Source organism: Hoplias malabaricus, chromosome 2 (assembly GCF_029633855.1).
Source record: "Hoplias malabaricus isolate fHopMal1 chromosome 2, fHopMal1.hap1, whole genome shotgun sequence".
NCBI classification, from domain to species: domain Eukaryota; kingdom Metazoa; phylum Chordata; class Actinopteri; order Characiformes; family Erythrinidae; genus Hoplias; species Hoplias malabaricus.
Window position 1 is genome coordinate 69,011,771 of NC_089801.1, and position 23,968 is coordinate 69,035,738.

The 23,968-nt window shown below is 38.0% G+C and overlaps 4 protein-coding genes and 3 non-coding genes across 8 annotated transcripts in view; 5 read left to right on the top strand and 2 right to left on the bottom strand.

Moving 5' to 3' along the window:
* The first annotated feature begins 1,355 nt into the window (after positions 1–1,355).
* On the top strand, positions 1,356–6,797 carry tpt1 (tumor protein, translationally-controlled 1). The gene is made up of 6 exons (XM_066661260.1): positions 1,356–1,512; positions 2,897–2,970; positions 4,007–4,194; positions 5,009–5,114; positions 5,394–5,510; positions 6,324–6,797. The coding sequence occupies exons 1-6, from the start codon at positions 1,485–1,487 to the stop codon at positions 6,324–6,326; spliced, it is 516 nt and encodes a 171-aa protein (XP_066517357.1). The 5' UTR covers positions 1,356–1,484; the 3' UTR covers positions 6,327–6,797.
* Positions 4,802–4,931, top strand: LOC136689042 (small nucleolar RNA SNORA31). The gene has a single exon (XR_010801720.1). It is a non-coding gene; the product is annotated as a small nucleolar RNA SNORA31 (small nucleolar RNA).
* LOC136689031 (small nucleolar RNA SNORD58) lies at positions 5,157–5,225 on the top strand. Its single transcript, XR_010801710.1, has one exon. It is a non-coding gene; the product is annotated as a small nucleolar RNA SNORD58 (small nucleolar RNA).
* Positions 5,680–5,809, top strand: LOC136689041 (small nucleolar RNA SNORA31). The gene has a single exon (XR_010801719.1). It is a non-coding gene; the product is annotated as a small nucleolar RNA SNORA31 (small nucleolar RNA).
* Positions 6,798–7,246: 449 nt separating the features above from the next.
* On the bottom strand, positions 7,247–16,103 carry gtf2f2a (general transcription factor IIF, polypeptide 2a). 2 transcript variants are annotated; one of them, XM_066661258.1, is made up of 9 exons: positions 15,881–16,103; positions 14,912–14,985; positions 14,758–14,776; positions 13,336–13,480; positions 10,815–10,862; positions 10,309–10,390; positions 9,799–9,898; positions 8,971–9,114; positions 7,247–8,019 (listed from the first exon to the last, which is right to left on the bottom strand). In XM_066661258.1, the coding sequence occupies exons 1-9, from the start codon at positions 15,944–15,946 to the stop codon at positions 7,900–7,902; spliced, it is 798 nt and encodes a 265-aa protein (XP_066517355.1). In that variant the 5' UTR covers positions 15,947–16,103; the 3' UTR covers positions 7,247–7,899. The 2 variants fall into 2 exon arrangements, with proteins under 2 accessions (XP_066517355.1, XP_066517356.1); XM_066661259.1 differs by lacking the exon at positions 10,815–10,862 and having other exon boundaries at positions 7,251–8,019.
* A 1,311-nt stretch (positions 16,104–17,414) lies between these two features.
* gpalpp1 (GPALPP motifs containing 1) lies at positions 17,415–22,401 on the bottom strand. The gene is made up of 7 exons (XM_066660918.1): positions 22,212–22,401; positions 21,906–22,032; positions 21,499–21,612; positions 21,017–21,266; positions 19,537–19,701; positions 19,077–19,178; positions 17,415–18,622 (listed from the first exon to the last, which is right to left on the bottom strand). The coding sequence occupies exons 1-7, from the start codon at positions 22,294–22,296 to the stop codon at positions 18,404–18,406; spliced, it is 1,062 nt and encodes a 353-aa protein (XP_066517015.1). The 5' UTR covers positions 22,297–22,401; the 3' UTR covers positions 17,415–18,403.
* Positions 22,402–23,456: 1,055 nt separating this feature from the next.
* pibf1 (progesterone immunomodulatory binding factor 1) overlaps positions 23,457–23,968 on the top strand; it is a 34,009-nt gene continuing 33,497 nt past the window's right edge. The window contains exon 1 of the mRNA XM_066660011.1: positions 23,457–23,543. The gene's annotated coding sequence lies outside the window, so the exon portion shown is untranslated. The remainder of the gene's footprint in view (positions 23,544–23,968) is intronic.

The following is a 23,968-nucleotide window of genomic DNA, read 5'->3' on the forward strand; positions in this document are numbered from 1 at the left end:
CTGTTGTGTTGTGTTGTGTATAAAGTGAGATTTTCAGATTTTTGAGACTTTTTTGAAAATAAAGAAAAAATGTCCAATTAATTAAGTCAAATACGCAATTTCCCCACACATTTACATTAAAAGCTATGTTCAGAGGGCCATTACAAAAAAATCCACAGTAGAATTTCTTCATATTCAGGATATTAATGGTCTTTTAAATTGTTTCTTCAGTGAGACAATTTGAAAATAAAAAGATAATATCCGTGGAATGGAGCTGAACGTGTAGTGCTTCCACGGTATGGATGTTGTGTTCTTATTTTGCCATCTAGCGGCGACAGAATGCAACTACTGCACCATTTAATGTGTCCAAGAGTCAGCTCCTGTGACTTCGAGGCTGACTCACAGAACTGTGCCCCGGCAGGTTTCTCAGACTGTTCCTCAGACTCTTACCAGTCATGGGCACACACCAATGTTTGTTTTTGTACCTGTGTCTGTTCCAGTTTTGGTCCCTATCTCTGTCCGTGTCCCTCTACCGGTTTCTGCCTTTGTCCCTGTCACAGTGTTTGTCTCTGTCCCCTTTAATGTCATGGTCCCTATGGGCCTATTCCAGTTCAGTCCCCTGTTCCTGTGCCCAGTGCAGTTTCCTGTCTCCGCTCCTACATTGTCCCAAATTCAGTCCACTGTTCAGTCTCTTGTCCAGTCTCCTTTTCAGTCCAGTGTCTTGTCCCCTGTATAATACACTATAACATGTTTTGGGCACTGCATTGGAGAACTTAGTTTGTTGTTGTTTATTTTTTCTTTGCTCCTTGTGTCATATATAAGGGACAGTCAGCAGTGCAGTGTCAAAAATTTAGTTTTTTTTTTTTAATGATGGTCCTTTTAACATTCCATTAATTTTTCTCAGTATGTAGTTATGTTAACCCCATTAAGAGGGAGATCGGGTGAAATGCGAAAGAAAAGTCTAAAAATCCCAAAACCCGCGAGAGGAAACGAACAAATGTACGTCACGGAAAACACGTCAGTGACTTGATCCACAAACGCAGATTCTACAATTTACAAAATAAATATTAAATTCGAGACTTCGACTTTACAAATATTTGCAATGTAAATTTAAGCAGATGTATTTATTTTCGCATAAAATTGTGATATATCTATGAAAACCAAAAACTTGTATTTATGAATGTAACGGTATTTGTCGAAACTGCAGACTGTGAGACACAGATTGGGATGTGTTCATTTGTGAACAGTGAAACATATTTGTGACTTGTGTTTAATTTGTGGATTAACATTTACGCGTTTGTAAAGTACTTTTGAGACTAATCTCTCGCCATAGGTACCAGCTGCATAAAAGCAACGCTGCCGCCGGGGGTCGCTCGCGAGCTCTCTTGAGAACTGACGTCACCCTGTTCCGTCGGTATCTAGAACTGAGCTCGAGTGCTCGGCCTTTTCAGCTGAGTCCGCCGCCAGCGTAGAGTCCCTCAGAGGCCTTCACACAATCCGACAAAATGATCATCTACAAGGACCTCATCACCGGTGAGAAAGCGCACACATACTCTCTAAAGGGCTTAGTTAATATGGGCATGTGAGTATTTTTGAGTGCCGGGGTCTTTTTGCCGTGTTTTTTCTGTCTTGTCGCCCCGTCGAACTGAGGCCCGGGTTTCAGCGCTCTGCTAACTTAGCTGCTGATGGAAGTTAAAAAGGAGGGGTTTACCAGTTCTCAGTCTATTTTTGGCGCTGTATCTTGTGTCACAAAGGTTTGATTTCTGTTGGAGTTGAGAGGTTACAGATCTGTTGTTGGTCTAAGTGCCTTTATACGTTAAACGCCGGGTGGGTTGTTTGTCGCCGGTGTGGATACGCCGAAGCTGGGCTGAGGCTCAAATGGTGCCTTGCTTTTAACGTCTCATACGCGTAAACACTTTAAGATGGAGCTGAAATAACAGCCAAATAGGATTAAGCATTATGTGAACGGGTCTGTACTCGTACACTAATGCGATGGCTGAATTTAAAAGCCGGCGTTTCACAGTTGCGCGTAGGTGACTACCTAGGGAGCAGGGGATTGTTTGAGACGCGGCCCTGCCGTGTTCTAATGGGTTGTGCCCTAACGGTCCGCTCATACACATCATTTAAAACAATTGATGTCTGTTTTTCGCTTCTCTTATAGACCCTGGGTGAGTTGTGTTAGTGTACGTGTGCCTCTGTTAACAATATCTCCGAGTTAAGGTCGGTGAGTCTTAGTTTAAGGCCTCTGTGTTTAACAAATCAGCTGATGATACATGCGGCGCCGCTGAGCCTCAACAAAGTCCTACCACTTTTCATAAAAAATGTATTATAACACTTACTGTGATTTTATATATTATTTGTGCCATCACACTTTCTTTAGTGTATTCAATATAGTACAAAGATTTGCCGCAATTCCTGATGGGACCCATAGATGTCTTTAATCAGGCCCTGAGATCACTTGTTCTCCACCCTCTTGAAATTACTCTACCATTCAGCTAACATTTATTCACACCAACGTCTTTCTCTGAGCTAACGCAATCTAAGAGTTATATCCTTTAATAAAATGTCTGTCCCTCATTGCCAACATGTTTGGAGGCTTTAAACAATACCTCATTTCTGGGGGGGGAACAGGAAAATTTGTTTGGCGTGATGTCTGGAGGTGAAATCTGTTTTACTCTTGGACCTCTGGACTCGGATGGTTTAGTGCATCATTAGGGATCATGAAGGGGACAATGTTTTGACTGCTGAATCACTCTGGCGTCCTTAATGTATACGTTATATCACTGCTGAATTTGTAAATCTTGTTTCTAGAAGACGCTTAAGTTTGTACATGGTTGTAAAAAAAAATCTGTAAAATAGCCATGTTTAACTTAAACATGCAGCGACTAAAATGTATTTTTTTTCTTTTGTTTGACAGGAGATGAGATGTTTTCAGACATCTACAAAATCAAAGAGTCAGAAAATGGCATGATGATCGAAGTTGAGGGAAAGGTAAGGGTTTGGCTTTTTTTCCATGTATGGGCCTTTTTTGGTACTTCTCTACCTATGAGTTCTTGAACTGAATTTGGAGCCGTTTGGCATCTTTTCACTGACAAAAACTGGTTTTCCAAATCAGTAAAGTTTGTTCCCAACTGGAACTAAAAAGAGAAACTTGTAGAAACATGGGCTGGTTCACTGGAAAGATGATAGGTTTCAGATCGTGTTGAAGAACGAGAGTTCTTTTGGTGGAAAGGCGCTATATGTTGTGTCTTATGATGTCACTTAGGGGCTTGTTAACTGTAGCGCTTCAGTGTCTAAATGAATGACTCAGCGTTAGTGGTAAGACCAGTTTGTTGCAGCATTCCCTTTAACATGTCTAGAACCCTGGATGTTTATTTTGTTTGTTTAATATATACATTACCAAGAGATGTGTGGAGATTAATGACATAAAATTTAGGACTGAACAATTAATTAATACAAGTTTAGAATTTTTACATTTACTAAATTTGTTGCTCGATCAGGACCTGTTTGGAGGTTAAACAGATGTTTTGAAGGATTGAATAATGTAAGATGCTACTGTGTACAACTCAATGCTAGTGTTCTCATTTTAAAGTAGTAGAATGTTGAAATTGCTGAATGGCATTTTTAATTTTTGGCCCTAATGAGCACTGAATTCAAATGACAAAAACAGACCTATTAACTAAATCGTCAAGAAGACCTGGTTTTGATATTGTATAATGACTACAGAGTGCAAGACACGTCATGAGGTGGTGGTTGTCATGTACAGAGTAGTGTTTTGTTGTAAAATAGAAGTCCCCTTTTAAACTTTATGGCAGTGTTCTTGATTGTTCTGGTGTCCATCAAATTTTCCTGCTGACACCTAATAGATTAGTGGCATATCTAGTTATATCTACCAGTTCATTTGAGTTGTTACATCACTTTGTTCACGCAATGTGATTTACATGTAATTCGTAAAAGCTGCTAAAGAAAACAGTTCCTATTTTTATTGTGGTGTATTTATTTTTTTCATTTATTTTTGTGTTTGTAGATGATTAGCAGAAGTGAGGGCGACATCGATGATGCGCTGATTGGTGGCAATGCATCAGCTGAGGTCCAGGATGAGGGTTGTGAGACCAATACGATCTCTGGCGTTGACATTGTCCTCAACCACAAACTGCAGGAGACCAGCTATGACAAAAAGTCCTACACAACCTACATCAAGGATTACATGAAAGCGTAAGTGTTTTGTCTGGAGCAATATCACCTTTTGAAATTACAAAAGGAAGTCTTAAAAATTTGGGGAAACCTTGTTCTGTAAGTTTAATTCTCTGTTTTGAATTACCGCAAACACATTTGGTACTTGTATTGTTTCGATTGTAGTACTTCGGATCTGATTACTTTAAGTTGGTGCGCTCTCAAATTTAGTCAATTCAATCTACAGCAAAAATACATCAATGTTACCCACCTACAGGTGAATTATTTTTTTTTCCCTCCGCAAATTGTGATGGGATGATATTAAAAAAAAAAAAAGAAAAATCCCCTCCCTGTGGTTAACTAAGTAACCATTGTTCACGTTATCATAGCTGACCTGCTGGTCCTGTTGTCCTGAGATTTGGCCATATGGCTGTCATGTTGTATTCATAATATATTTTTGCAAAATGCTCTGAGCATGTACTCCTGAAATGGGGAAGGTTGGTATGTCAACACCAATAGCTCGTGATCATTACTTGCTGTAACCTAGAATGTGGATTTGTTTTAGTAGATGTTGATTTCACATGAGTGTATCTTGTAGCCATTGTTTAATCATTCGTACACTGACAAAAAGCTGTTGTGTCTCAGTCTTTTGCATCATTTGACAGCCCAGTTTTGTCATGTGACTGCCTGGGTTTTATAATATTGATGCTAAATTAAACTCCCTGCGCTTTCTTCAAGTCCTTTAAGTGGCTTGTGAGATTGAATTGGGGAAAACAAAACCCCCTTTTTTATATTTTATTGCCCTTGTTATTTGACTGTAATTGTGTTTTTAATATGTATATGTTGACTGTGACAGGGTGAAGGCCAAACTGCAGGAAACAAGTCCTAACCGGGTAGATCCATTCATGGCCAATGCACCAGCTGAGGTCAAGAAAATCCTAGGCAACATCAAAAATTTTCAGGTATGCTGTTTTTCATACTCTCCAAGAGCCTATCACTTGAACGTACAATGATGACAATCTTAGGACACCTTTGGAGGTCATGACCAATGAAACAATTACATACAGAGTACGTTTTTGGGTGGGCTTCCTGTTTCACTTTGAATGTGATTTCCTATGTAAACTTCTGTGTATCCTTTCATATGGAAACACTCTTAAGTGCAGATTCATACCTGTCAATAGAGAATGAACTGTGCATAATTAAAGCAAAATAACACTAATAAAACACTCGTTGCTTTACAGTTTTTCACAGGGGAATCCATGAACCCAGATGGTGCAATCGGCTTGCTTGACTTCCGTGAGGATGGCGTCACTCCCTACATGCTTTTCTTCAAAGACGGTCTTGAGATTGAGAAATGCGTAAGCATGAGCTGTCTATTTGTATTTTTTTTTACAGTTAGATTTGTGGTTAAGTCCTTGGTAATAAAAGTGGCATAAATTTAAATGAGTGCACTCATCCATAAACACATGCTCGTGATTAGTGTTTGGGGAACTGGGTCTCTCAGCAGACGCTTGAAAGCGTTGTTTTAGGCATCCTCTGATAGACCTTCAGCCATTATCAGTGGCCTATAGGTTTGCACTAGGATGCAACAGCAACCCTCCTTGCGCTTTCTAACTGTCTGTAGTGACAGTAGTAGATTGAAGAAGGGAGAACAGATTGAACATGATCTTGTTAAAATGAAATGACAGGATCTATAGGGTATTGTTGTGGAAAATGAATAGACTAAACTCACGGTGTAACATTTTATTTAAAAAGAGTCATTCATTGGATAATTTTTTTTGATCAGCTGAAAAGAAAATGGGAGACGTGAGACTCTTTTAGTTTGAAGTTATTCTTACTATTTAATTTTATTGTGAGATGGTCTGTTTGTGGTGAAGTGATTATCCCACAGTCATTACCCTACCAATTACATTCTACGTCAAAATTTAATGGCTGAATCCATCACTATGAGATTGACTTGCTGAAATTTTTGCGCCCTGGCTCATGTGGCAGTGTATAAATGTAATCTTTATACATAAGTCCTGTTCATGGGACACAGCAGCTCAGTCTGTCTTCACTGTAAATCTGCATCAATTAAGTTGTACTTTGTCTCATTGGCTTGAATGGTACATATGCCTAGCTCAGCTTGAATTTCACTGCTGCTTGCTGACAAATTGTTCTTGTCTCTACAGTAAACTCCCCTGCTCATGTCCTCAAGTGCCTCTCCCATCAGTGGCAAGACATCAGCCTGGTGGCTATGAGGGCTTGCGGAGCAATTGGATCACTCATTCCTCCCGACTTCATCAGAATTGGACCCAGAAGCTCTTTTTAACCCCCTTCCCCTGCTGAGGCCACTACTTCAATTTCAGTGTTGTCCATCCAGAAGACCACTGGCCTTGCATTGACTCATCATTCTGGGGGAGAACAGTATTTTAGTGAGCTGAAATATCTTGCAGAGCTTGCGTTCCAAAGAAAATGCGCAGGTTTTTTTTTTTTTTTTAATTAGCTCCATCACGTCAGTGAAAATGACTGCCTGGGTATTGGTTTGCTGTGTGCATGTCAGCTCTCAGACAGCAGTTGTACAGTTATTCTCCCCATGTCCTTTCTCGAATCACAGGATTGTATAGGATTTCTTGGCACTATTTGTGAAATAAAAATAAAGTCAAGCTGCTGGCTAAACTCGTCTTGTATATGAAGTGCTGCTAGTATGAGTTGCTTTATGCAATGTGTTATGAAACTTTGGCCAAATATTGAGAAGTGGTGATTTCTATGACTTGCTGGTCAATACTGGATGCTCAACTTTACCTTCCTCCCAGTCATGTTTACCACCTGATGTTTATTTGCAACTGACAAGCAACCTTGGTACTCGAACATGCACTTTATGGCCAAATGTTGGTCCCAAGTTAATTAAGTATCTAAGCTACAGAATAGGTTCTTGGGGGGAGGCTTTGTGACATTTGAATATTTAGGAGGATTTGTTTGCATTTCCCAGCCAGGTACTTAAACACGTGCTGAAGCTATTGGATAATGGTCCATTGCTCCAGTGACTTCTACATTTACACTATACCACAGGCCAATGCTGAGGAGCTTTATATCTCTAGCCTAGACTTGGCACTTAGGCTCATGTGCCCCGGTTCCAGTGTCATATTCTATGGGTCTTTACTGAGGATTAAATATAAATTTTATCAAAATCCCAATATCAACCAAACCAAAATGTCTTGTGAAATTGTTCTTTAGTACTGTAATTCTGAATTGTTTAACAAAACTAGTACAACTGCACTATTGTAACATGCTGTGGACTATGACTTAATTTAACCTAATGCAAAAGCTGGACCATGCCATTCTTAAATGAGAATTTTAAGTGACCTAGAGCCACTTTGACTATAAAATTGTTTGGAAAGCACAGCACTTTTAAACAGCATAATTCTAGCACATTTAACTGGTTGTAAATGGAAGCACTCATTGTAGGCAAGTAACTATTAAAGGTTCAATTAACATCACCACATGGGTTAGTTGTGAACAAAACATTTATTACACACTTCTGTCAATTAAAACATTAATAGGGTTTAACAAATTATTTGCCAGCTCTTCTGTAATCCACCTCAACATTTAAGGAACAAGATACAAGCCATTTAAAAAAAAAAAAAACCAAAACACTTCTAAACTGGGCCCATAACTTATGTACACAGATCCATGGTTCTATGGTAAAATACATCGGTTGCTATTAAAATGTTCATAGAAATCAGAGACAAAATAACTTTTAACAGCTCAGTCGCTCTTTTCCTCATTCTGGTAATGTCTGTATTCAGGCTTCAGCTCCCAAGTGTTCTTATGAGTCCCCTTAACGTTGTAAATACCAATGTCACGCAGGATCTCCTTCAGATAAATCTTCAAACAAACATTGGGGAAAAAGATGTCAAAAGCAATAGTCTATTTACCGTATGATCATTAATGATAGATATTTCAGTCATACTTACATTCTACTTGGCATACAAGTATTGTCTTTAAAGTTTGGAATCATTTATTCTAATCTGCTATTTTATGTACAGTGAAATTTGGTCGGAAATGGGGGTGATGAGCTCTCGCTACCGTTGAACCTATGTGTGCTTTTAGGTCCCTTGCTACACATGGGAATTTCTTTTTTAATTCATTTGAGAACTTACTTTTACGTTTCGGCATAGCTGCTTGAGATGAGAGTAGGTACATGAGCTTTGCCTGACGTAAACAAGGACTACTGACGTGCAGACTGACCAATTAAATGTTTACAGAGAAGGTTATCGACCAATAACGGTAGCTCTACAGTCAGAAGATTCTAGGCTACTTCACCACGCCCCCTTCTCACTCAAGCGAACCAATCGGAGTAGGGGAGGGCAGGACTAGTTTGTGAACGAAACGCTTCTCGAAGTTCTATGTAAGCTCTAGAAAAACAAACTCCCGGACGTTTGTGAAATTCCGCCCGGACATTTATTTAAGTCTAAAAAAGAGGACATGTCCGGGTAAAAGAGGACGTCTGGTCACCCTAGTTTTAATTATTATAAACATATAGGTTGATGAGTTATATTTGAAAGTAATGAAGTTGAAATGGGCATGCATCACTGAAAAAGCTAAACTGCTTTCACATTAATGAACTGAAAAATGTATGTAGCCATCCTAAGAATGTAATGCCTTTCAGATTGCAGTACACTACTTCTAGGTCATAATTGTAATATGGCACTAGCAGAATGCAATATTGTATTTCAGAATTTGAATTTTCACTTTAGCCAAGCTTACATGAAGTTATTCCATAAAGTATGTTTTTAAAGCCTTGGCTTAGGAGAGCAATAAGAATACCCTTCTTACCACAGGTTGTTTGGTGATGTCCACCAGGTCTTTGATGTTGTAATACTGGTGCTTCTCAAAGGCAGAGAAGAGCATGTCCAGTACCTGTTGCTTGTCTGCTCGTGCCCTTTTTCCTTCTTCCTTCTTCTTTTTCTCATAGTCAAGCTACAGGACAGAACACAAGGTGGTGAGAGAAAGTGTGAATGAGCATTACAGTAAAAAAAAAAGTCAGTCCTGCTAATGTGAGAGTGATTTGGATTGTGTGCTGAATTTTTTGTTTAATGCTGCTGCAGATGTAATGGTTAAATAATGAGACACTTACTATTGACAAATTAATTAAACCTTTAAAGACACAACATGAAGGTAAATATTTCTATTTTTATTTACTCCTGTTTTCTCTGAGACACATCATGATTTCAGAAGAAATCTAGGAGAGTGCAGCCACTCTGTTGACAGGACAATAATGGAAATCCTAACGCTTTCTAGGAAACTGAATCCTAAACACATTGCATTGCATAAAAAGGGAAAACAGCATTTTTACTTCAGTGTCTGAGGAGGGAGGTGATGAAATATTTAACTAAAATGCTGTCTGACAACCTGTATTTGTGGAATTTGAATGTTAACAAATGTTTTTTGGACACATCTGCGAGGCACTGCAATTGGCAGATTGTGCTCCATTTTCTGATTACAATTTACACCAGTATGTGTGAAACAGACCCAAGTGTGTTCCCTTTACATGCTTCAAATCAAGACATGATTTTAACTAAATGTTAAATAGGATGTATAAAATGTCTATTTTGCTTACAATTCTCAAATAGCCACTGCAATGCCAAAACCTTTTTGACTCACGTTATATGCGTGATTGGCCACAGGTTTGTAGTTGGTGGTGACGGCTTTCTCAAGCTGCTGAGAGAATCTGTGGGGTTTGGAGGACTCCTCGATCTGCAACCTGCAAGAGGAGTGAACACTACTTAGAACCAAAAAACCCACCGTGACCCTGAACTGGATAACCGGTTATAGACAATATATGGATGGATGGAAGTTTCTAAACATTTTCGATCAAATGCAAAGCTCCCTAAAAAGTTGATTGATAGTGTTAACAGTGCTGTTGCTTAGCAACATGGTGAAGCAGAGCCAGGTGCATGCTGTGTCTTAAACACAGCCATGGAGTGTGCAATGGCAAGCTTAATGATCGCAGGTCCATTACACTGTTTATGGAAATAAAAGGATAAACAATGAACCAGTGAAAAGGGAGCCAACATTCTGATAGCAATCACACTAAACAAACAACCAAATATGTTTAGTCCTATGCAATATTTATTTATGTACAAGTGTCAGTGTGTCAATGTCTGTCCTCACCGTTTCAACTTCATGTAGCTTTCATTAGCGGCTGGTCTGCACTCGGCTCGCTGCACCACCACTCCCTCCAGTGCTATTTTGTCTTTGTGAAAAGACACATGTTCAAAAAGTTAATGGTGCAAGACAGTCATTGTAACTCATTGCAACATACTATGTGATGAGATCAGGTACAATCTCCGTATGATCAGTGACATTTTCCATTGTTTCTGGACCACAGTTAAGTTACAAATATCTCTGGACACTCCATTTACGATGCACACCAACTGCCACCCACTCTTACACAACAGGAAGATTTGTTATACAGTCTGGATGAGGAACCCTTTCATAATGATTAATAATCATTTTCACCACTTTAGGAAATCATAGTTCAAGACTGTGCTCTTTTTCTCACAGAATCCTGAAGATTTAAGTTGATTTTGACCATGTTTATAAAGGCATTATGTACGGTCCCCAATGGACGCAGCAATATTCCTGTCAGCAGACAGGTGGCGGCGATGAGGACTCACCTGGGCCTGTACCAGTACCTGAGCTGCTGCCTTCAGCGTCTGACTGGCCTATGAGAGGGATGGCAACATGAGAACCAAAGGAACCCACTCTCTCTCTCTCTCTCTCTCTCTCTCTCTCTCACACACACACACACACACACAGTACTGCAGCACTGCTAGCGTATCTTTCTGTGTAGCCATATAAGAATTAGCCAAGAGCCAAGCACACAAAGGCCAAAATTTTAGCCACTTTTTCTTTCACAAAATCAAGCAATTTCTCACACACACACCACACACACCACACACAGAGGAGTACTGCAAATAGCCAAAATATAATCAATTAGTCTCATAGCTTGCACACATTCCCTTAACATTTATAAGGAAAACCCAACCTGTCAGAGGTTAAAAAGTTGGTTTGACCAAAGTCAAACTCAACTACATTCAATTGTAGTTGAGCAGCCAATGCATGTTTGGTGTCTAATATTTATTTAATTTTTATTGCACTGGACATACAAGGTAATAATTATTTAGTTGATATATAATTAATAAGATGGCTACCCATTAGCATCATTCAAAGTGTATTGTTATGATACCACCATAAATCCTCCAGATTCTGAGGTAAATGCTTGTTGATTTTAAGGATGCAAAATGCTAATAGCTAACCAGAAGCTCAAAGCTTCAACACAAATCTGAAACAAAACATGTCTTGGCTGACTGCATGTGGAGTCGGAGAACGAGTTTTTAAACATAATTTAAGCCGATTTGTTGCTTAAACACAGCGGTAAACTGGCTCAACCTCAATCCAGAAGCATATTCACTCCACTCCCATTTCGACAGTCAAAAAACATATAGACGTTTACACCACCACAGTCTTCAGAAAGCCTGAAGTGTCAGGAAGTGTCAGGAAGCAGTAAAATGGACTAGGACTAATCAGGGATAGCTATTTAGAGAATTTATTTATTTAGATACTCGGATTATTTAATTAAATATTTTAAAATGTAAAACCAATTATTGCCTATTAATTTCATCATATTGTAGATCAGCTACATGTATAGTGCATTACCAAAGACTAGTTTTAAGGCATATCTCTATGATTGGTAAAATTTAAAAAACAGAAACCTTGTTGACTCACAACCTCTAGAGAATTTTATTAGACACTTCAGAACCGACCTTCTGCTCTGTGTTACCTCTCTGTATGTACCATGTATATGTTTAACTAGATACTGACATGGCATGTGACAAGCTGTTAATGTTCAAATGTAAAAAAATGTGTAAAAAAATAGGACTTTGCTTAAGTACATATTCAAAAAATCCAAAAATGTCACAAACTCTGACTGACAAAGTCTGATTATGATTAGAATATATCTGTACCTGAAGTCAATGCACTGAGGTTACTGAAGCAGGGAGCTTTGAGTCAGAAGGTTTTCTATTCTTTTTCTGAATACAGAGACGTGTCAAAAAATTTTTCTGTGTTAATCAATCTAAGCAGCAAATAAATGCAGCTTTGTCTGAAAAACACAAAAGTATGTAATTAACATTAACTTGACACCACACAAAATTAAAACAGATAAATATGGACAGTGGAACAAGAGTGAATGAAAATGCTTCATTATTGAGATTTGCCAGTAGTCTCCCAGTTGCAGCAAGTAAAATCATAAAGCTCAATCCTGATGCTGAAGCAAACTCAAGCTTACCCTCATAGAAATATCAGCGTACTTCACAACCACACACACCCCAAGCATAACACAAAAACACTGCAGTCATGTAAAAAAAAAGAAGTGCAGAGACTGCTTTGTTTTGGTTTGTTAAAACCAGAGAATTGAGTGTATAACAGAACTGCAAGTTGCAACTACGGAGACTATCATATCACACACCCAAAGCACAACACACTGATTGAATGGAAGCAGAGAAAAAGTTGCACACGGGCAACAGCACAAGCTCAACACAAACCAACAGGATCATCACAAAAAATGCTACATTTGTCACATAGCACTGTGAATAATATACTGAAAAGCAAGAAATGTGCTAAAGAAAGAAAGTGAAGAAAAGAGCACAGAGAGGGAAAGCTAGAAAAATTATCTGCTAATATAAACACACATACCTACCATTACTGCTGCATATAAACACGCAAAACACTCCCATCATCTACATGAAATTAGAAATTCCTTATTGGCTACATCCCTATATCGTTTGTTTCACAAATGAATGTAGAATAGTATTTATGTTGTGCTTATGTCACCCATTTCTAACAAACATTCATATGCTATGAATTGGAGCAAATAGTTAGCTTCAGCATATTACAGTAGACTTCATAGTGAGGAAGACATCAAAGACATTAAACACAGCCAAAGCAATTACTCACTGTTTTCTTTTGCATATGCTCACCAAAGAAAGCTTTGCAAAGCTCTGTGGCATGACAGGATGCTGAATATGGCAGAGGCCAAGTTATTTTCATGCTTAATCTAAGCTAAGAAACCACAATTTGTATTTTAACGCTGGCTTCTGATTGGTCAATCAGACAAGTCTGCTAGTAGATGCTCACCTGAAGAGTTCTCTGTGAAGACGGTCAAAGTCTGGCCACCCACAGTCTGCATGGTGAAGGGGTGTTCCCGAGGGGCACGGACCACTGAAGCTTTCTCGCTAGAGCTGTCTATCAGAGTCAACTCCTCATTCAGTGTGAATGACACCTAACAAAGAGCAAGTCAAAGTGCACACCATTTACTTATAAACTGCACCAATATTTACAGAATTAAATATAGCTATACAGTCAAACAGGTTCTGCTGAATATCTAAATAAACAAAATGGAACACGTCCTCTTCATAGAACTTAAATACATACATAGGTTTTCTGCAAAAAAAACTTACTGAACGTAAGTAATAGAAAAAAATATATTAATGTGTGCACAGAGGGCAGCTAATAATCTGTGAAATCAAAATAATCTAATAACACCGTTCAGTTTCTCTCCGTTGTAGTGTACAATTAAACAGCATATTTTTGCTATGTTTGTAAAAGAAAAAAACAAAACAATAATGTAGAAAATTAATGGAAAATGAGAAGCATACAAGATTTCATTTTGTGTCTCGCAGCAAACTAGATTTAGCATTGTGTGTTTAATTTACCTTATTTGATAATGTACTTAAGGTGTCACTACTACGCTGTCTGTTATTTCAGCCATATTTCACACTCCAATTTGTGAACTAAATTGGGAACCGTTCGGCATGTTTCCATCGACATAAACTGGTTTGCAGAAACCAAAAAAGAAAAATCTGTTCCCAGCTTGAACCAAAGGACAGTAGGTTCTTCAGCATGAACCATGGCTGAATAATAGGAAATAAGACAGGAACACGCTCCGTTTGTGTGTGTTTCTGTGGCTGTGTTTGGCTCTGCGTTAGTTACGTTTCTCCACTGTTCACAAGCTTTGAACTCTTTTGCAACATTTACAAATGTATTATATCTCACAGAGAGAGGAGGACTGCTGAATTTGTCTTATTTAATGCGAGTGTGTGTCTTTGTGGTGGGGAGACATTTTGTGGCTTTAGTTTTACCTGTAACCTTGGTAAACACAGAATAAATAAAATTGTAATTTTTAAAATCAACAAAATGTTCTTGGTCTTCTTTGGTCTTTAGTGGTAGATCACCTAGTATTTATCTTTAAATAATATTAAAAAGAAAAACACTGATGCCGGTGTTATATATTATGAACAAAACTTTGTGTTCTTTTTTCATTTCTGCATTTATTATCTGCCCTCCATATTTTCTGTACAACACACTCACACACAAAAAAAACACATGTAAAAAAGTAACACTTCTGTGACAATGGCTATATGGCTAATGGTGCTCCGGCAAAACTAGGCTTGTTTTATTTGTTCTAGTTTCACTGCACATGCAAACAAATGTAATTAGAGGTCTATATAAAAACTACTACAGTTAGCTCCAAACAGTGACATTTTTAATGGAACTTACCTCTGCCTTTCCTTGATTCCTTAAAAACAGAAACAAACACATTGTGATTAAATTAACTCATTTAACAGATTTCTATGAAAATTGACATCTGTGTGGAGCATGACTGTCCTAACCCTGAAATGCACTATAAAGCATATAACAAAACATTACATACTTGCCAATTCGAAGTTTCCCAACTTCTCCTCTTCCTGTAGCTTTGGCCCATTGCTGAGATAAATACTTCGGTACCTGTGTGGTACATAAAGAGTGTTAGTTAAAACAATTTATATTTAACTGCTAAACCTGTTAACATCTACTTTCAGTTAGAAACATTTAAGAACCCAGATGCTGTAAAAATAAAATTTCCGTAGCCGTGCATTAAATATAAAATGCAATACACCATGTATTGAAATCATTATTTTGTGACATCACCTTCAATTATCCATATACAGCCCTTTAGCCTGTTTTTACACTGAAGTGTTTCTGCTTGACTCCCTTCTGAATGAGACACAACAGTAGACAATATAATAAAAAGAGCTAATTTGACATATCTCTGTTAATGCTGCAGTATGAAACAGAGCCCGCTGAAATATAATGGATTAAACGTTTTAAAACCTTCATGCCGTCGTGAAGTGTATGTGTTTTGGTGCATAAAATAAAAAAAGAGGAGGACCATGGGAAAAACAATGTAAACTGCTTGAGGAAAATAGAATATAGGCTCCTTAAGTGAAACAATGTGCCAGGGTAAGCTAACTATAGCCGAACTGTTTATCTGCTTAATACAAACCTATAAAACAGATGTTTCTAATGTCCACGTTTACAAATAACATGGCAAATATGTAACTATTACATTTCGAATTCTATCTTAAGCAGGAGTAATGTATGAACAGTACTAAATATGATCAGATATATATAGTGTTTACTGCCTAGCTCCTTCTGTGGCTAAATTACTATCTGTAAGTTACAGTATGAGACTCAAACAGGCTGTAGCTGGAACCTAACTCGAACTGTTCATCCCACTTTAAATGGATCAGCGTTCAATAAACTGTAGCTATAATAACTGTATAATAATGAAAAATAAAAAATAAGGTAAGTTATCTAACGTTAGTAAACCCAAAGAGCCAAGTCATTCGTTAAAACTCACTTTGACGAGCCAGACGCCTGTATTCTGCTTGGCTCCAGTTAAATCCACTTCCCCTCTGTCCGACATCCTAGCTGCTTGATCAGAGAGGTTTGAATATTAAAGTTTCATTAAAATTGTCTTTAAAAACACGTTGTTTCTTCTCACATTAGATCTGCCTCTCTCCATTAACATACAACAGAGCAGGGAACTGTGCGACGCGCCGCGAGGCTCCTACGGTGGCTGCCTTTGGACAAAACGCACCTACAACGTAGTGCATTGTCATTAACCTAAGACATACATGAAAACATACACTCAGTACAATACAAACTTGAACAGAAAGCCAGCATTAACAATATATAACAACAAATATAGAAGTCCGGAATCATAACTAGCGATGCGATGGATGTATAATGTAAAAAAAAAAGAATTAAGAAGAACAATGCTATAGTAGAACAATAATATATTAAAATAAGAATGTATATTATTGCTACAATGTTATAACATAGCTATTTTAATAGTTTATAGTTTATTGTGTGTATATATGTATATATATATATATATTGCAAAAATTGTTGAGTAAGCAAAAATTAAAAGTTCCATATTTTAAAAGGTGGTGCACAATTTATTTGAAGCAACATTAGGTTTGCTGTGGACTGTATGTCATTTAATACTTGGTTAGTGTTAACCATAATGTCCAATGGTGAATGGGTATTGAGAGAAACTATATAGGCTTTTTGCAGCTTTGTGTGACCTTTTGTTATACCCCTCAATCCCATCCCCCGTTCCCTCCAATCATTCCCCCTCTTACATGATACCACTCCTCTCACACTGCTTTCTTCTTCTCATCAATGCTCTTACCCCACCTCAAACTCATCTTCTTCCTCCTATTCACTTCCCCTTCTCCAATGTATATAAGGCCCTTCTAAAATATTTGGTGTTTGGGATTGGGAACAGACTGGACTGGCTATAGACTGAACTAGTGACAAACTGATGACCAAGCTGTGCCTGTGCTTTTCTGCATGCACGTGAGGAAACATCTGAGCCTCCAGTTTCCAAACTTCAGATCGTCCTGAGATAGAACGTGATCACCCAGTTGTACTCATACATGATCCTGTGTTTGTGTAAATAAACACCAGCCAATGCCGAACTCCAGTATCCTGACTCTTCAATGTCGAATTTCGAACAGTACGGTTTCCCTGCTTTACCTAAAATAAGGTAACTGCATATCAAGAACTATTCCCATTTCAGAAGAATCGAGAATCAAAAAAATGGGGAAAGATAAAAACTTTACCCATTTGATGCTCTGGTGATTATTCTCTAATAAAATATAGGACATTTGATTCTATTATCCCATTCATTAGGCTGTCCTGAGATTCATTCAAGACTTTTGAATTGTGTTTAAATTCAGCTAAACATATTAGAAATTCAGGAACGGGGAAATTAATAAGCTGCTCTTAATGTTTCAGGTAGCGCTGGTGCGAAATGTAAATAAGACATCTTCTATGAAACCTCAACAAGTTGTTGAAATATTTAATTATTTGCTTTTGGAATTTGACAATAAACAAAACATGGAAAACAAGCACAATTAAAATAAACAACAGAATTGTTGGCTTCACATTTTAAAAAAAAAAGAAAAAAAAAGACAAATAAAACAAAAATTCCTTACAAATCAATCTACACAATAAAACAATATAGAAAATACTCCTGTACAATTCTGTAGCATCATCAGTTACCTGAAATTTCTGTATTAGTTCTCAGAACTTAATTTCCCTGCATGCCACAATATATAAGAAACAAGACTTTCACACTTTCGTGATACGTACATCACTGAAAATTTTGGTAAAGTAACAGATTTAAAGGTTTATAAGACCACAGGAACTCTTGGTTAGTACATTAACATATTCCCTTGATATTTTGAATTGTTTTATCTTGGTGACTAACCCAAGAATTCATATTTGTAAAGATATTCATATCTCAGATTTATAGGAGCTACTGTCCCTAAAGTGCAGCTTATTCAAACAGTGGCAGTCATTACTAAGTTACTTACTGTTGCTATGGGTACAACAGTTAGCATTGGTTGGCTAACACTTCACAAACCCCTAGGATAAAGGTATTACCTAATTGAACAATCGAAAATCTACAGGGGCAGCTCTTCAACTATTCTAACAATGACTGAAAAATAACAGTTACTTTCCAATTAACAATACCTTATAAGTTATAACTTTTATGATTTTATCTGCAAATAATTCTTAGAGAAATTAGCTAGCTCAACTTAGTTAACTCATTAAGGATTTTTTAACAGGCCAGCTCATTAAACCACAAAAATGATTGACGGTGGTGTTTTTACATTTCTAACACAAATAACATTAGTTAGTAAAAACTCCTGGTACTGTTTTTTTGTTGTTTTTTAATGGTTAACCCAAGTTGTACCAACAATGAATAAAAGCTAATATCGCCATATTTCATCGCCAATTTATAGCTGCATTAGAACTATTAGGTTAATCCTTTAACCCACTTTTTCAATATCTCTACGCTGGTTCGACCTTAGAGAAACATTTTGTCTTTGCTGTGTGAAAAGCGTGTGTTGAGCTCTTGAGACTTTTTCAGCAAAGCTTTCTTCTGAGCCTCATCAAATCGATTAACCTGCAGGTCAGAGTCTCGGTCAAACGGCCTCCTTTCCACAGGCTTGTTAGAGTCCTCCTTGGCTTTCCTCTTCATTTTCTTAGCGTGCATGCTCAGAAGGGATTCACCTCTCTTAGACTCCTAAAGACAAAAAGGACCTGGTTAAAGAATGGTTTTAGCTTTGTGATTTGCCTCTAGCATAGATCAAGATTTCATTAAAAATGACACTTAAAGTGACATAAGTGGCAGGTGAAGCATATTAATCATAGATAATTTATCTAATTTCATATTATAAAACAATCTTAAGATTATTCAACCTATTTCTATAATGTTTACCACGTCTTCAATTTCTTTGGTAATTTTGCTTTTTCCAAATGATCTGGGAGAGCAATCGTATGATTTCATTTAATAAGATAACTTAATAACCTATTGTTTGATTGGCTACTCCTGCATTGCAACATATACAGAGCACTCCATAACATACCATATATGATTAAAAATAGCCTATGCTTATACTAAAGCTTCTATATACTTAGGCTAGGTTTGAATCAAATTCAATTTATGAACTGGAAAATACTCTGTAACTTAAACTTACATTGTATTTTGATACTTTCTCAGCCATGTCCAAGTCTTTCTGGGAAAGAGGAGGGCCATCTTCTTTAGCTGGCTCACCCTTCTCTTTCGCCTCTTGTCGTTCCTTACAGATAAATAAAGAAAGGCATTTATTTTGGAATGGAATGGAATAAAATGGAATACAATAAATGCTTAATGTAAAAACATATTGATTATAAAAAAACTTTTTGTTTATCTAATCACATCAAATACAATCACCATGAAATCTGAAGACATATAATGCACTGTATGGTTTACTAAAACCTGTAAAACATTTGTTCTGTGTTCAGGAATTTCTCCTCAAATTATACACATGCATACTCATACTGCATTATATGTGCAACACTGTTCATTGGTAGATGATACAAAGGACTACAGTAATAGCTACCTATGTTGGCAAAATGGATTTTTAATTTAATTATGAACAAATTGGTGAGACTAACCCTGGCTTTGCGCTCACGGTCTGCAGGTGTATCGGTCCAGATGGACCGGTCTTTATTCTCTGGTCCAGATCTCTTCTTGAAGGTGCGTGCAGCCAGACCAATGTGCTGCAGCTCTGGTGGCAGCTCAGTCATCCAGGTCTCTCTTTTCAGCTCCTCAGGCTCATTCTAAACACAGAGTGTAATCAGCATACAGAGAGTTAAAAAGGAGGCCTCTATTTCTGAGGGTGTGCCAAATAAAGCCAGAAAAAGATATAGAAATGTGTACTAGAATCTATCACTGCATAATATTGGTAAATATTTACACATTTCTCTTCATTTTTACTTTTAAAATAATTTACATCAAACAGAAAATTTCTATAATATAATGGGCAGAAGTTGACTATATGAGGGCCATTCTATAAGTTCTCTGTATGGATATGATGTGTTAATCCTGTAGATAATTTTATAATGGTTTGAGGAAGTGACCCTTTTTGAGGGCATACAGAGAAAACATCAACCCATTTCACTTATTAATATTTTTGCAAGCCCTACAAAAACTAAACTAAAAATTCTGAGTAAAACAAGTATGTTGAGGACATTAGTCTTCCACCCTACAGCCCAGACATTACCCCATTGATTTTAACTTGCTACTAAATATTTAAAAAATGTTTAGATGACTGTGATAATAATCATTTTTTTAACTGACAAAAAATTGCTATACAAATATAAATTATGGATGATTACAAAGACAAACAAAAAATATAATACATTTCATGTTTCTTACAAATACCAAGAACTGTTTGCATGCCTCTCCTATGTACATAAAATGTACAAGTATGAGTGGTAATAAATCAGACAATCACTACATTATGTGGCTGAGATTTAACACCCCCGACACTGAAAGTGATATGTAATAGTTAATTCATTCATTCATTCATTATCTGTAAGCACTTATCCAGTTCAGGGTCGCGGTGGGTCCAGAGCCTACATGGAATCATTGGGCGCAAGGCGGGAATACACCCTGGAGGGGATGCCAGTCCTTCACAGGGCGACACAGACACACATACACACCTACGGACACTTTTGAGTTGCCAATCCACCTACCAACGTGTGTTTTTGGACTGTGGGAGGAAACCCACGCAGACACAGGGAGAACACACCACACTCCTCACAGACAGTCACCCGGAGGAAACCCATGCAGACACATGGAGAACACACCACACTCCTCACAGACAGTCACCCGGCGGAAACCCACGCAGACACAGGGAAAACATACCACACTCCTCACCGACAGTCACCCGGAGGAAACCCACACAGACACAGGGAGAACACACCACACTCCTCACAGACAGTCACCCGGAGCAGGAATCGAACCCGTACCTACCAGGCCCCTGGAGCTGTGTGACTGCGACACTACCTGCTGCGCCACCGTGCCCCCCCTAATATGTAATAGTAAAAATCATAAATTAAAAATATGAAAATGTATTTATTTAACACTCACATCCAGACCCAGGAGTTTGTCTTTCATCTTCTTTGCTCTTCTCTCAAAGTCTAACGCCACAGAGCTCTGAGCAGCCTCTTTTGCAGGCATAGGTCCAATATATGCATCATCCTCTCCTTCACTGCTGGAAGACTCTGCTGTGTAGCCTGGAGGTAGTGCTGGCCCTATGGTACCTTCATCCTTGTCCTCCTCCTCATCATAATCCTGCTTTTTAAAGCCTGGAGGAAGTGCTGGTCCTAAGACTGGTGGCCTAAATGTGAACATAGACAGATGAAGCAAGAGATATGATTGCATGCTGTAGCACTGCAGCATACAGTCTGTTAAGACAGATAATATTTTTGGTACATCTTGTTCTTAGAAAAGAATGACTTTAAACAATTTTCAGTAGAAGCTGCTTTTCTCCTAAAATTACTCTGAATGGCTTTATTTAGATATTTGTGAAATTCTCCATAGACACTCTTTCTGTAGCCATCTGCTCTCACCTTTCAGGGGAACTCTCTTGCTTATTATATCCAGGAGGCAGTGCTGGACCAAAGAAGCCATCATCATCATCATCAGAATGTATTTTGGCTGCTTCCTCCGTCCTGTCAGACTGCCTGAATTTCAGGATGTAAACAAAATTTTATCAGTGATATCAACAAGAATACAAACTAGATCAGATTAGATTCCTTGTATATCTTATAAGTCACTCTTCTATGATCGCGTGAAGCAGAAAAACTTGCCTTTGTTACAAGCAATACGTTTGTATTAGTTGTTTACTGGATTCAACAGGAAGGTGGATCTTCTGCTGTACTTCCAAACGTAGATTTGGAAACCATGCAACTCATCAGTAAATCTTTATTTAATTATTATTTTAAATAAATTTGACATGTTGTTATACCAAACATACTTTGACGACACGCCGTCTCCAGATCTTGAATATCTGGCTCTTTTGAACACGACCTCCTCATGATCGCTGTCTTCTGAGGAACTGGACTCTGCAGGTTTATAAAGAGGGGGCAGTGCTGGACCTATGACTGACAAATTAAAAAAAAAAGTAAGAGACAGTTATTTAAATTATAATGTCACCGTTTAATAAAATGTGGCTAGGTATGAATTACGGCAATACATTATTAACCCAAACTGATGCCAGTTACAATATGGCAATGCAAAGTTACATTCACTAGAAATGAACACAGCTCAGTGGCTAACGCACTTTTATCCTCTTCATCCGAATCATCCTCTCTGCTCTGTCTGAGCCCCGGGGGCAAAGCGGGTCCGATTATATCGCTGTTGGACATATCCACCGATTTATAACCGAAATAACTTCATAAAAGCGATTTATATCTTTATTAAACAAAACAAGGATATTTTCAGGGACCAAACACATTAACAGCAAAACAAACTTCCGGTTTATCCGTACATTTCAAAATAAAAGTCCTGAAAAAAAAACGCATACAGCTGGAGAACAGGCCTCGCCCTGCGTGACCTCCATTCACAAACATTTTCACAAACTCACAGCTATGGACACCCAGAGAAAACTCACACGCACACTGACCCGAGACGGGGAAACATAGCAGCATATTTTGTGTAACTGACACATAATTTTCTTACTTGTGAGATTTAAGTTTATGCTTTATTCACAGCAATGTTACATTTATATGATACGTTTTTGAAATTTGTAAAATACTTTGAACTAATTTTTATTTTTTGTTGTTGTTAAAACATAACAAAAAAAGATTCCACATTACAGTCCAATATTGTGGAATCTAAGATTCGCTTAGATTTTCTATTTATTATTATTTTTTTTATGGTTATTGGATGCAACTGTAAATAAGGCAGGCTTACTGCATCGACAAATTTATATCCAAAGATTCATGAAAATGTACAGGTGGCTATAACATAATGTCATTTTTAAACGAGTTCAGTATTTATGAAATTATTCATTCATTTATTCATTTTCTGTAACCACTTAGCATGGTGGCGCAGCAGGTAGTGTCGCAGTCACACAGCTCCAGGGACCTGGAGGTTGTGGGTTCGATTCCCAGTCCGGGTGACTGTCTGTGAGGAGTGTGGTGTGTTCTTCCCGTGTCCGCGTGGGTTTCCTCCGGGTGCTCCGGTTTCCTCCCTCAGGCCAAAAACACACGTTAGTAGGTGGATTGGCGACTCCAAAGTGTCCGTAGGTGTTAGTGAAGGTGTGACTGTGTGTTGCCCTGTAAAGGACTGGTGCCCCCTCCAGGGTGTATTCCCGCCGTGCGCCCAATGATTCCATTTATGCTCTGGACCCACCCTGAATTGGATAAGTTGTTATAGATAATGAATGAATGTAACCACTTATCCAGTTCAGGTTCACGGAATAACTGGGTACCGGGAACATGCCCTGGAGGGGGCGCCAGTCCTTCACAAGGCAACACATGCACACACACACATACCAATCCAGCTACCAATGTGAGCTTTTGGATCGTGGGAGGAAACCAGGAAACCCACACAGACACTGGGTGAACACACCAAACTCCTCACAGACATTGGGGCTCAACTCCAGCACCCTGTGATTTATGAAATTAGAAATGTATTAATGTAAAGAAAACTGGGCTCACAAGTTTTGAATAAACTTATCTATTTTACCACCTACAAAAATTTTTTTTGGGCAGGGGACTGTGGAAACAGACTAATTAATCATAGAAGGTGTATTTACAGTGAGCCAATCTGAATGCTTGTTATTTATTTATTTATTTAAAGTATCTTTTAAATATGCATTTTTGATGAACATATGAGCTTTCAGAGGGTCCATCCCCTCCATTACAGTATTCAGAGCTGAATTAAAATCTCAATCTGAAACCTAGATATTTAATTCCAGATATTCACCACAAAACACGAAAAAACGCCAACAGCAGAGGGCGACATGTCCCCCCCTCCCCCCACGGTTTGAATGGGCTCTATCTCAAATGGCTATATTCTCCCTTCACATTGTTA